Below are 13,988 nucleotides of genomic sequence, written 5' to 3' on the forward strand. Positions count from 1 at the left end.
TGCACAGTTTGAAGAACCATATCATGTTAGACCACCATGACTGCCCAGTTAGAGGCCATTGTGGAGATCTCCATGAGGTTTCTCATATGAAGAATGTTTTATGATTTGGCATGCAGGAATATAAATATAAAATGAGATCAGTACATAGGGAGAGACAAAGTTTCTCCATCTTAAAAAAGTATAACATTGCATTTATAAAATGTTAAAATTATAGGGACAGTGATGTCAACAGGACATCATGGAGGTCCACAAGATACAATACATGACAAGATAAATCATATTGCACTCCAAATAAAGAAATAAAAAAATAATAAATATGTGCCAATTTTTTTACATATTAGTGTTACAAATGATTGCTTTATATGTAAATAATTTCAAAAGAAGGCCCTTCTTATCCTGAAAAAAACATGCAATATTATAAAATGGGGCATTGTGTCTCCTTTATGAAAGCCATCAGTTGTCAGGAGACAGCTGCCCGCCGTACCCACGGCCCCCTGTGTACACGAACCGACTTTGAAGGACTTATTGCTTTAGCAGTAGTATTTAGTGGTTTAATATGTATATTATTAATATGAATTACCAGCCACAAGCAAAGGTATATGCTTCGGCAATGCGTACTCTAACGCATCTGAACTCTGCCAATACGGTGACGTACATGCAAGAATCAGCGCGTGTACTGCCCTTACCTGAGAGCGAGGCTTGGAACGCACGTTTCCTGGCCCGCATGCGCCTTTACCTCACAGGGAAGCCTGCGACTAGACTACTGCAACCAACATGGCTGGCTTGTCAGTGTTGAAGAGGGTGTGCAGTGTTGTTTTGTTTGTCTCGCAGTTGTATGTGTTTTCCGGCCGTGGTGAGTGTGTTCTAAAACCGGGCTTTCTCTCCTTTATCACTGGTATTTTTTAAAAATTCGGTAACTATTGAAATATACACTTAACAAACATAGCTTTTCTCCATTACATGGCTGCTTTATCTAGTGATTCCAGTCATATCTTTACCGTTTGCTGTTGCATTATTTTACGCGCGGTATTATTAATATCCATTCGCTTTACCCTTTCACAGCTCCTGTAAAAGGGCTGGATACTGCGGTAATTCTTAGTAACTACAACTCCCATCATCCATGGTTACCATAGGCTTGCAACATAAAGGTAGCAACCATTATACATAGAGATACAATACTGCCACTTAGAATGAGGGGTTTAATTTAGGTTTGGGGGGTTGTACAAAAAAAAAAGTATATTCAAGTAATATGCCCTTAATTTTATGGCACAATTTTTCGCCTTTTCATTGACATATGTAAAGTTTGTATGATTTTTTTTTTTATTATTTGTAACAATTAGTTTATCTATTGTGTTCTTGCGTCTATGAGTTTGGTGTCTGTTGTCGGGATGATGCAGGTTAATGTTGTTCCTTTAATGTGTCATTTGCTTGCTTTTTAGGGTCTTTGAGCTTAGAGCATTCCCAGCCGGTGGCTCAGTTGCTGAAGGACCAGCTCCCATCTTCTGCGGTTCCTCCGACCACCAGAGCAACAGGTAAATATTTATTGTCGTGTCGATGGGGACAGCCGATTTGCTTTCTTATGTGCGTTTATGTCTAGTAAAGTATGAAGTTGTATATCCGCTCGATATATAGAACATGTACATCTAAGAAATAAGGTGGTATATGCAGTTATACCTGTTAATGCAACTAATTGGCAGAAAGACCTAAATTAAAAGTCAACACAGTAAATTGGCATTAATCTTTAAATCCCTAAAATATTACACTCAATTATCCTAGAATGCAGCATTTCGCCCCTTGAGGGTTTTGCCTTCGCCTGCTTCAGTGCGGTCACTGATATTTAGAATATGATGACCCTGATAAATCTATATTTTTTAACATTACTGTGTAAAGTGGGTAATAAAATAATAATAAAATAATAATAAAAAAAAAACCCTTAGTTGTTTTGAAATGTATAACCATTTATTTTAGATGTTCCAGAGATACCGGATTATATCTCCAAATGCCCCAGCAATGGGTTATGCAGCAAATTACCTTCAGCTTGTATGACATGCGCAACAAACCATTCTTGCACTTACGGCAAACCTGTCATATTTGAATGCAAAGCCAAAGATCAGGTCATCTGTTTTGTAAGTAGCATTTTATTTACTTTACTATAAACCGTCCTACACATAGCATTGTATATCCATACATAAATCTTTGGTTACATTTATGATACAACTTGACACCTGACTTTTTGTAATATTTTTTAAAAAACAAATTACCGTATTGGCTCGGGTATAGGCCGCACCTGAATATAGGCCGCACCCTAAAAGTTAGGTGCTTTTTTAAAGAAAAAAATTTCTTAGTAAAAAAAAACAAAAACACTTAGTGGAACAGATATGCTGCCGCTCTGCCCCCGCGAGATATGCTGCCGCTCTGCCCCCGCGAGATATGCTGCCGCTCTGCCCCCGCGAGATATGCTGCCGCTCTGCCCCCGCGAGATATGCTGCCGCTCTGCCCCCGCGAGATATGCTGCCGCTCTGCCCTCCCCAGATATGCTGCCGCTCTGCCCTCCCCAGATATGCTGCCGCTCTGCCCTCCCCTGAAATATGTTGCCACTCTATCCCCCCCTCCCCCCTGAGATATGCACTCTGCCCCCGAGATGAAACCCCCCCCCGAGATATGGTGCCACTCTATCCCCCCCTGAGATATGCTGCCACTCTGCCCCCAAGAGGTCCCCCCCCCCTAGACTTACCGGTGCAGACTCCCCAGGGTCTTGCAGGGCCGGGGGGGACAGCTACGCAGTGCGCGTATTCAACTTCCGGTTCTGGCACTTCCGCCGTGGGAAGTGCCGGCAAGGAAAATTGTTAGCATACATCGCGCAGACGTTCACCGGCTGCGGCGATGCAAGCGTTAACAACCTCTTGCTGCCGGCACGTCTGCACGATGTGCTTTAACAATCTCCCTTGTCGGGACTCCCCCTGTGGGAATTCCCGGCAAGGGAGATTGTTAAAGCAAAGCTGTGCCAGCAGCGGGGGCTGTTTACGCTCGCATCGCCGCAGCCGGGGAACGTCTGCGCGCAGCCGTGGGAAGTGCTGGCAGGGGAGGCTTTCCCAGCGTATCGGAGAGTAGGATGCAGGTCCCCTGCACCGCTGCAGGGGATCTGTATCCTAACCCTGCTTCCTGCCCGGCGCCCGGAACTGCATGTCCTGGGCGTCGGGCGCTAGACCCCCGAATATAGGCCGCACCCCCACTTTAAAGACTTAAAGTGGGGGGGAAAGTGTGGTCTATATTCGAGCCAATACGGTATTTAATTAAAATCAATCTTTCACTCTTCTATAGTTTGCATATTTCGAGTGACACCTTGGTACCTTGCTTTTCTATGATTATTTTTTTTCTTCTGTTCTCATTCAGGATGATAACCATCAGCGGCAGCAATATTTCACAATCAACATGACGTGTCAGTTTTGCTGGCAGCTTCCTCCCACCGAGTATGTGTGCTCCAATTCAACCAACTGCATGACCGTCTCCTGCCCCAGGCAGCGGTACAGTGCCAATTGCACAGTACTGGACCATGTGCGATGTTTGGGTATGTAGTGGAAAATCTCTCCCAATTATTATTTACAAGACATTGAGATAAAACATTTTAAAAACATTTAAAACCGATACATTTGGCTCTCTCCACCAAATGTATCGGTTTGTCTTAGTCTGTCAATTCTTGTCTTGTCATATCCCTTGAATTTATGTATTGTATTAAGCGCTGCGTAAACTGTTGGCGCTATATAAATAAAAGATAATAATAATAACAATAATAATTTGAAGTAAGCATTATGAAGGGACAAGCTAAAGCATGCTTCTCAACTGACCCTGCACAATGCATCATTTATTAGTAAATTAGTTAAGAAATCTCACTGCTTTAACCAGTGCGTTATATAGGACCAGCTCATTTGCCGTTTAATGAATGTACCCAGTTAACTACTAGTGCATTGTCTTACCCATGCTTCACAAGTCCATCTATCAACTCTTCTACAGAAATTGTTGTTGAATATAATTTTAATATAAATGATTTAGTCCAGTAGACACGATGTTAAAAAAAATAAAAAAATAAAAAATATTGCAGTATGCGGTGATACCTTTCTTATTGGACTAACATGATATTTAAAAGACAAGCTTTCGAGCGTTATCCTCTCTTCAGGTCTGAAGCAATATTGATCAACATGGGAGAGGTGACCACTTAAAACAAGCGATGGTGTTAAAGAAGGGGGAGGGGGTTGATTGGGGTGTCATACATGATGGGACTGGGAGTGAAAGTGGCTGAGATGTTAAATAAAAAAAAAAGCACAAAGGGTGTTAAATAAAAGATGAGGTGGTGGATATCAGTTAAACGTAAAAAAATGCGTAAATAAACTCCCGACTGCTAGGTCACAACATTTCACACATGCGTATAAACAGAATAGAAGTTTGCATAGCTTACCTTTTGGATGCATTTTTCCCTAGGTAATCGCGTTTTTCCAAAGATGCTGTATTGCAACTGGACAGGAGGTTACAAATGGTCAACAGCCCTTGTTTTAAGGTAATGAATACTTATTACTTATAATTAAATTCAAAAGAAAGAAGATGTGATGTTGAATTTGAAACTGCTTGATTGACATTTAAATAGGTTTCCTGTAATTCTAAAGTGTATTTTGGTGGTACAGAGCTCTCAATTCACCATTATCCTAGATGATTCTAAAATCTGTCCATGCTCTGCAATGTTCTTTAGGCCAAGGGCTGACCAATAAGTTGCCCATCCCCAAAAACGTATGCCCCCTGACAACACTATCCTCTGTACTGGTACTGTGGGTAAGGGAAGCATATTAAAAGCAGATTTAATAGCAGTATTTATGTATGTGTTTTTTTTACAGCATAACCCTTGGTGGGTTTGGAGCCGACCGCTTCTATCTGGGACAGTGGCGAGAAGGACTTGGAAAACTCTTCAGTTTTGGAGGCCTGGGAATATGGACTTTGATTGACGTCTTCCTAATCAGTGTTGGATATGTTGGCCCTGCCGATGGTTCTTTGTATATATAATACGTAACCCCACATCCCTAATAGAGAACTATGAGCTCTCATTTCTCAGAACATTAAATTTAGATTTGTTCGGCTTGTATATTTTTTTATGTACGGTATCTGTACATGATCTACCTTTTCATTAAGGTCAACTGTTATTTATATATATATATATATATATATATATATATATATATATATATATATATATATATATATATATATATATATATTATACTTTAACAATTATTACCCCGTGGTGTTTTTGCGCTTACTTTTGTTCTTCACAGAAAAAAGTGAATAATGTATCTCTAGCATGGAATTTACCTGTTAAAAAAAAATAAAAAAAAAATACTATGAGATTTTAAAGCAGTGGTATAATTTCAGAATAGTTTAAGAATAGTTTTATTCTCAAACTCCTGAAAGAAGAGCTACCATGTGAACAAACGTTTATTGAATATTATATTTAATAATGCCTTATTGTTTGGGCGGGGGGGGGTTAATGGAAAAAACCTTGGATAGCAAGTTTGTGTTTTGTATCTTAAGGTCCCACAAAAATTCACTTTATTATTATTATTATTGTCAGTACTGCAACCTAAAATATATCTGTGAATTGCAGCGCCTACAGTTAGCTTACTGAATTTCTTCATTTGTTTTTTTTTCTAAAAATGAGTACATACAATTATGGTTATTTCATAAAGCAACAGCTCTTGTGTCTATTGTTTCTCTATTCCTTGATAGTATTTTGTTCTAAACGTATATTGACCGAAATTTGCCCAGATGCCTCTTTCCTGATTAAATGAATAAAAAAATCAGTCACGGGGGCGTGGCCTGGCAACGGAGCTGCATGGACGTGTGAGAGACGAGCTCCGCCAGCACACGAGCGATACCGCGGCTAAACACAAGATTTTTACCGGGCAAAGTCTTCTCCAAGTAGCTTCTGGATTCCTGAAGCGGGGAAGATGTCTCACAAACATGTGAAGAAGACCCCGAGCAAGCTGCAACATTATTTTCCCAAGCGCACCAGGCCGGGGGTTGAGGACCAAGATGGCGACGAATTCCCGCCGTCACAGCCTGAACACGCTGATGTGGATACTGACCTCGATCCTGATGCTCCCGTGACCCCAGGGATTCTGAGACACATGTTGGATTCCATGCAATCCTCTATGACAGGAGCCATTAAGGATATGCTCTCGGACTTGAAGCAGGATTTGGCACATTTGGGAGCGCGTACTGACCACATGGAGCAGAAATTTTCGGACTTTTCCTCTACCTTTAACGAGTTGGTCGACAGGCACAATGCGTTGGAAGACAATTATGCTGCGCTGCTTGCTAAGATGGCCGATATTGAGGACCGCTCTCGGCGCAACAATTTAAGGATCAGAGGCGTCTCTGAGGAGGTAACAGCCGAATCCCTGCATACTTACCTACATTCTTTTTTTGTCACGCTCTTACCTGACGCCTCGGACTCGGACCTTCGGCTTGATAGAGCTCATCGGGTGCCGAAACCGAAGAACCTGCCGTCCACGGTTCCCAGAGATGTGGTTTTACGACTCCATTATTTTTCAACTAAGGAGGCTGTTATGCAACAGGCCCGTCAGCGTTCCTCTTTTCCAGCACCGTACGCGCACCTACACATTTTTGCAGACCTTTCTGCTGCCACTCTCGCTAAACGCCGCACCTTCATTCCAATTACCTTGGCCTTGCGAAAAAACCACATCTCTTATAGATGGGGCTTTCCCACGAAGCTCCTCATTACCAGGAATGGGTCTCTTCATATTGCCTGCACACCTATGGAGGGGCTTTATTTGCTGCAACAGTGGCACTTAGTCCACGAAGACGTCACGGCGATAGACCAAATGGATTCTACACCTGTTCCTCGACGTTCACCTACTGACGAGGACGTGGCGAGGCCCAGCAGAAAGCGGACAACGAAGCAACATCATTCCCGCTCTCATGCGAAGGCTGCTCTGGTGCCATCTGTTTCGCCGTCGAGGCTTTCACCTGCGGCTACGTGACTTTCAGATAAGCCTCCTATTCTTGCTGACATTGGGTCTCTTTGGACTGTTTCCTAAGGATAGTTGTGGTTCTTACCTGTGCTTAGTGCATTTCTGATTTTTTTTTTTTTTTTTTTTTTTTATGTTTTTTCGATGTTCGGCACTTTTATTTTGTTTTTACATACATGTACACACGCCGCGTGTGCCGCGGGGTCTTACAACGTAATTTTCCCATGCTACTCAGATTTCTGTGGCATTGGTGCACCACATACATGATGTTGACTCTCATGTTTTGGTTTTTTTTTTTTATATATATATTTGTGTCTGCACTACTCTCTAGGGGACCCTAGGATGTTGCTCCACTGCATTTATTTTTTCCTCACGCACGCATTGTTATGCATCTTGTGCACTACATTCACACGTGCTTCTATTCTCATCTCGCATGTGCTTTATTTTAACGGCACATTTACATCACACACACACACACACACACCTGTTTAATTTTTTTTTTTTTTTTTTTTTTTTTTTTTTTTGCGCTCATTTCGAATGTCGTTTTCGGCTACCACCGTGTCACTATTTAATGTTCTCCATGTCTCGAGTAGGCTTTCTGCGTTATGCCGCGCGAGATTTTTGTTAGCGTCGCATATGCATCACACCCACACACACGTTTATTTCCTATTCGTATCCATACTGTTCTACGTGCCTCGAGTAGGCTTTTTGAGTTATGCCGCACGGGATTTATTTTGGCAGCGCTTATGCACCACACACACACACACATATGTTCATTCCTTATTTATTTATTTATTTTTTATTTATTTTTTTTTTTTTTAATTTATTTTTTTTTACTTTTTTTTTTTATTTTTCGTTCCGCTCACTTTGAATACCATGGTATCCCTATTTAATGTGCTGCATGCCTCGAGCAGGCTTTCCGAGTTCTGTCGCAAGTGATTTCTCTTAGCGGCACTTCTGCACCACACATACACATGTTTATTCCCTGCTGGGGTTTTTTTTTTTTTTTTTTTTTTTTCTTTTTCTTTCCTCTGGCAGGGGGGGTCTCACACGTTATACTTTAAGGTTTTGTGTTTCTATGCATGCTTTTACACCTGGTTGTACTTGCTGCTTGTTCATTTCCGTGGGAATCTTACAATTCTGTATAAATGCATTGTTTTGGTTCTCATGCCTTTTATTGTTCGGGGTTTCTTTCTTCTGTCTATTTCCCTTATACTGTCTTCCGGATGTCCGGAGAAATGTTTAGTTTTCTTACCATTGTCTCGCCTGTGTGCCAGCTAGTCCTAGCCACTGCTGGTTTTTTGCCCCCACATACGGTTCACTGTATTTCTTGAGCACATCGTTCTGTATAACCATTGAGGTTGTGCGCAAATTGTGTGTTTCTTGAAGTGCTTTTGCTTTTCTTATCAATTCCTTTGTTTCCTTCCCTTCTTGCCTCCCCCTCTTCCTCCCCCACCCCCCCTTTTTTTTTTTTTATTTATTTATTCATTTATTTGTTTTTTTTTTTGTTTTTTTTGTTTTTTTTTCTCTTTTTTCTCTTTTCTCCTTCTCTTCTCTCTTTCTATTTTTTCTTCTCTTTGCCACTTAGGTCTGTCGGTCGTTATCCAGTTGCCACTGCTATTGTACCAAGATGCAAATTACCTTCCTTTCTATTAATGCTCGGGGATTAAATACCCCACATAAGCGTCGGATGCTGTTTCAGGAGCTCAAAACGCGTAAGGCTACGGTGGTGTTGATTCAGGAGACCCACCTCGCTAAATCCCAAGCACGATTACTGGCGTCCAAATATTATCCCCTAGAATATCATGCGCGCGCTGCCAACAAGACTATGGGTGTAGCTATACTTATTAGTAGACAAGTTCACTTTCAGTTGTTGTCTCAGACCCGTGACCCGAAGGGTCGCTACCTTATTGTCCGGGGTTGCATTGACGGTACTACTTATACTATCCTTAACCTTTATGCCCCTAATTCCGGTCAGACCGCTTTCTGTGATCATGTATTTACTAAACTACACAGGCTGAGGCAGGGTAGAGTGATTGCTGGAGGAGATTTTAATCTCGTTTCTACTCCCTCCTTGGACTCTTCCGCCAAATTGTCTACTAGATATTTGAGGACACTGACGGACCAAGGTAAAAAATTCCAAGATTTGCTTCATCAACACTCCCTTTTTGACGCTTGGCGGGTGGTACACCCTTTAGGTAGGGACTTTTCTTTTTACTCGAATGTTCATTCAAGTTATTCCAGAATTGATATGCTCTTGGTAGATGGTGAGGTCTTGCAGTTGATTCAAAGCGCAGAGATAGGTCATATATCGTGGTCTGACCACGCTCCTGTGTGGATTTCCCTGGTCAATGGTCCCTCCTTGTCACCATCAGCCCGATGGCGCCTTAATGAAAGTCTCTTGCAACAGACGGAGGTATGCGTGGATGTTGCGGACGCGCTTGCCGAGTATTTTCGGACCAATGCCACTCCGGGGATTTCACCCTCTACCCTCTGGCTTGCCCATAAGGCAGTCATACGGGGTCATCTTATTAAAATTGCGTCTGCTCAAAAGAAGCAGAGATTACGCATGATCTCAGAACTTACTGACCGTCTGGTGTCCTTGGAGTTGACCAATAAAGCATCTTGGTCCAAAGACACTCAGGATCAGATACGGGAGATCAAAGCTGAATTACATAAACTTCAACTACATTACACGGAATTCGCATTACGTCGGCTTCACCTGCAGTATTATGCAAAGGGGAATCGAGCTGATTCCTTGTTGGCTCGCAGGCTTCGACTCCAGACGTCTGCCTGTACTACCCATTACTTGCAGACTTCTCAGGGTGGGAGGGTGTATAACCCAAAAGACATCGCTGATCTGTTTGTGAAATATTATGACTCCTTATATAACCTCCGTCTACAGACGGACTTACCGCAACCGCGTTCGGTGGAGATTGCTGATTTCCTCTCCTCTCTTTCAATCCCTCGGCTTCCTGCAGATCAGTGGGAGGCTTTGGTGGCGCCGCCCTTACCTGATGAAGTAGAGCGTACCATTGCCGGCTTGAAGTCTCATAAAGCCCCAGGTCCAGACGGCTTCTCCAATCTTTATTATCAAAAATTTAAATCTATTTTGGCTCCTCGCTTAAGTGATCTCTTTTCCTGTTTCTTGGAGTCTACACCCCTCCCTGGTGAAATGTCTGAAGCCTATGTAGTCACCGTCCCTAAACCCGGGAAGTCCCCTTCGGCTTGTGAAAATTATAGACCTATATCCCTGTTAAACACGGATCTTAAGCTTTATTCCAAATTGCTTGCTAACCGTTTGAATACCTTGCTTCCTACCTTGATCCGCAATGATCAGGTCGGTTTTATCTTAGGTCGTCAACCGTCTGATAATACGAGGCGCATTATTAATATTACCCATCTCGCGAAATCTACTAATACACCTTGTGTGATGCTTTCTTTGGATGCGGAGAAAGCTTTCGACCGCATTCATTGGGGGTATCTGCTCTCTACGTTGAGGGCTTTTGGCTTACCAGAGAAATTCGTTACCGCAGTTTCTGTCCTCTACGACCAGCCCCGTGCGCGAGTCTATACCTCTGGCTTTCTTTCGGAGCCCTTCGCTATTAGCAATGGTACCCGCCAGGGATGCCCGCTCTCGCCGCTTTTGTTTGCTCTAGCCATGGAACCGCTGGCGATTGCCATCAGAGATCACCCCGATATTGCGGGCTTTCCCATACGTTCCGTTGACTCTAAAATTTGTCTGTACGCTGATGATGTCCTCCTGACACTCACTAATCCAACGATTTCTCTTCCGAATTTACATGCGTTATTGTCTACTTTTGGTAATCTCTCGTACTACAAAATTAATTGGCATAAAACGCAGGCTCTTAATATAGGATACGAGACTTCGGTGATTGGCGCCGTGTCCGGGACTTTTCATTATTCTTGGCGTACGGACTTTATTACATATTTGGGGGTCCGCATTACTAAGTCGGCTGGTTCCTTATTTAAATCCAACTTTCTACCGCTTTGGAATAAAATCTGTGACGATTTAAACAGATGGTCAAAACTGGAGATTTCCTGGCTTGGCCGTATTGTCTCTTTCAAAATGAATTCCCTCCCCAAATTGCTTTATCTCTATCGGACTTTGCCCATAGCTTTGCCTTCTGGATTTTTTCGCACGATGCAAACCAGACTGTCTAAATTTTTTTGGCTCCACAAACGGCCCCGGCTTCCGTATCATATTTTACAGCGCTCTAAATTACTTGGTGGTTTGGGTATTCCTAATCTCAGGCTCTATTATCTTGCCTCCAACCTGGCTCAAACCCTTCTTCTCTTTTCAGATCCATCTAGGGTGGCCTGGGTGGACCATGAATCCTTGTTTACTTCCCCATTTTTGTTACGAGATCTTCTGTGGCTTCCTAAAAATTCTAGACCTCCACTGCCGGATGCCTTACCCACGACCTCGCTCTCGTTGGCAGTGTGGGACAAACATAAATCCATGTTGCGGTTTCCTGATCACCTTCTCGGGCATGCCCCATTGTCTTCGTTGAAACCCGTTATCCCTCATGTCCACTTAGATAATTGGATACGTTGTGGTGTCACTTCGGTATCCCACTTGCTCTCCGGGGGTCGTCTACGTTCTTTCCAGGACCTGCGGAGTACTTTTTCCCTGCCCAGTCGCGATTTCTTTAAGTATCTACAGGTTCGGCACGTCCTTTCGCAGCATCTGAGGGACCTCCCTGCCTCCTGTCCTGACTCCCCGATCGTTCGGCTTTGCCTGAAAGCCCCTTGTGTTCCGGGGGCCATCTCGGTTTGTTATACTGCTCTATTGGGTCACGGGTCTGATGACAAACTTCCATTTATGCTACAGTGGGAGAGGGAACTTGGCAGGGAATATGATGTTCAAACTTGGTATCATGCCCTCTCCTCGTTTCAGGGGGTCTCAAAGAATGCTACTCACTTCGAAACCAATAGGAAGGTTCTCTTTCGGTGGTATTATGTTCCTTCCAGGCTAGCTAAAATGTTCCCCTCCTCCTCCCCATTGTGCTGGAGACAGTGCGGGGAAGTGGGCTCCATGCTCCATGTATGGTGGGGCTGTCCTGTGCTTAAACCCTACTGGACGGCTGTTTTTCATCTCATAGTGGAATTGTTGCATATTCCAATAGCGGCCGAGGTGGAGATTGCGTTGTTAGATATGTTTCCCCCGTCATTAGCCTCCCCATTGCGAAAACTACTGGGTCATGTCTTGATCGCAGCCAAGGTTTGCATTGCGCGTAAGTGGAAGGACCCACTCCCTCCCACGATTCAGGACGTCTTGTATGCGCTTACTACAACCCGTACTTATGAACAGATGGCGCATTCCGCCTCTAACACTCCACACATTTTCCATGACACTTGGGCGGCCTGGGATGAGTATTATACTGCTACATTCTGCCCTATGCCTAGTGGTTATATCCTGAAAGATTTGCGGACTGTTTGGTATCGGAAGGCGACTCTGGCATCTTGATTACCTTTGGGCTTCTTCTCTTTCTTCTACTGCTTTCTTCTTCTCGCTCTTTCCTCATTCCTTTTTTTTTTTTTTTTTTTCTTTTTCTCTCTTTTTCTCTCCTTCCTCCCCCATCCCTCCCCCATCCCTCCCCCGTCCCTTCCCCTTCCCTCCCCCGTCCCTTCCCCTTCCCTGTTCCTAAAAATGTAAAATCCGAGATCTGTGTGACATATTGTATACATGTTATACCCATATGATATTTCTACATTGTTTTTCCGCATTGTATGGCGGTATACTGGTAGTAATGTCCAATTGTAATGCGCAGTTTTTTTTTTCTGTTGTTTTTCTTTATGTATTTACTCCTATGCATTACATGGAGGATACTTGTGTTATTTTTATGTCTGATCTCAATAAAAATTCAGTTTAAAAAAAAAAAAAAAAATCAGTCACCATTAGTGAATATGGTTCTGGGGGACGGGGGGCACTGTCACATCTGGGATAAAAAATAAAATAAGCATAATTTAGTATTGACTGCGGTATTGTTTTTATGGTTCTAGCTTCAAATGATTCAGATTTATATGTTTGAGATCTTATAACCACATGATTAGGAAATTTAATGGAAGGTTTCCTTTGTTTCTCCAAGATCCCTGGGTGAAGATTTTTTTTCCCGGGATCGAGAAGCCGTAAGCAAGTGTTTATAACACCTTGGAAAAGATGTCCCTGTTGTGTTCTACCAGGCTGCGCATGATCTTGTTCTGCTAGAAATTGTTTACAACACTTAATGTGTAAACCTATTATTAGAAACATCTAAGGGGCGAGTAGCCTTTTAAAGGTGTGTAACATGGCAACGACATGACGGCGCTCCGGAAAACCACAGCAAATGAATTGATGATAAAACCTGTATTATTCCCTTTATTAACTGTAGGAAGTCCTTTTATTTTTCATCTACACACAATACCTTCTACTATGTACAGGATAACTGTGGTAACAAGAATCAGGAATCCTTTATGTTACTAAATGATACTCTTCTCTTTTTTTCAGCTGCCTGAATAGCCCCACAGGGCTGTTTACATGCATTGGACAATTACCCCCCTTTTTAGTTATAATTTCACATACAGGACATTGGGCACCGTATCCGTATCCGCGGATGCTTTCTGTTCGCCATACACTCTCTATTAATTTTACGATTAATGCCGGACCACTTGTATTCGGGGCTGATTTATGACTTGGGATGAATGATGTCATCCTTCCCTATCACAGATATATCGGTGTAAAGTGCTGTTCACGGGTTAAAGCTGCTGCTGTCAGGGATTAACCTGGCACTGAACGGGGTTACCGTATTAAACCGGTGTCCAAGGTAAGCACCGAGCCTTCTGTAAGCAGGAAAAGTGTCACTGGCCAATCAAGGCGAGCCTTCTGTCGCCGGCGTGACGTCACCCAGCAGGAGCCTTTTAAGAAAGCCAGTGTGCGCGCGCCGCTGATTT

The 13,988-nt window shown here is 43.0% G+C and overlaps 1 protein-coding gene across 1 annotated transcript; it reads left to right on the forward strand.

Moving 5' to 3' along the window:
• The first annotated feature begins 774 nt into the window (after positions 1–774).
• LOC149297764 (TM2 domain-containing protein 3-like) lies at positions 775–5,049 on the forward strand. The gene is made up of 6 exons (XM_089488211.1): positions 775–853; positions 1,440–1,532; positions 1,969–2,126; positions 3,394–3,568; positions 4,477–4,552; positions 4,884–5,049. The coding sequence occupies exons 1-6, from the start codon at positions 775–777 to the stop codon at positions 5,047–5,049; spliced, it is 747 nt and encodes a 248-aa protein (XP_089344337.1).
• Positions 5,050–13,988: the final 8,939 nt, after the last annotated feature.

Source organism: Sceloporus occidentalis, unplaced genomic scaffold (assembly GCF_023333645.1).
Source record: "Sceloporus occidentalis isolate IW3139 unplaced genomic scaffold, rSceOcc1.0.p SCAF_37, whole genome shotgun sequence".
NCBI classification, from domain to species: domain Eukaryota; kingdom Metazoa; phylum Chordata; class Lepidosauria; order Squamata; family Phrynosomatidae; genus Sceloporus; species Sceloporus occidentalis.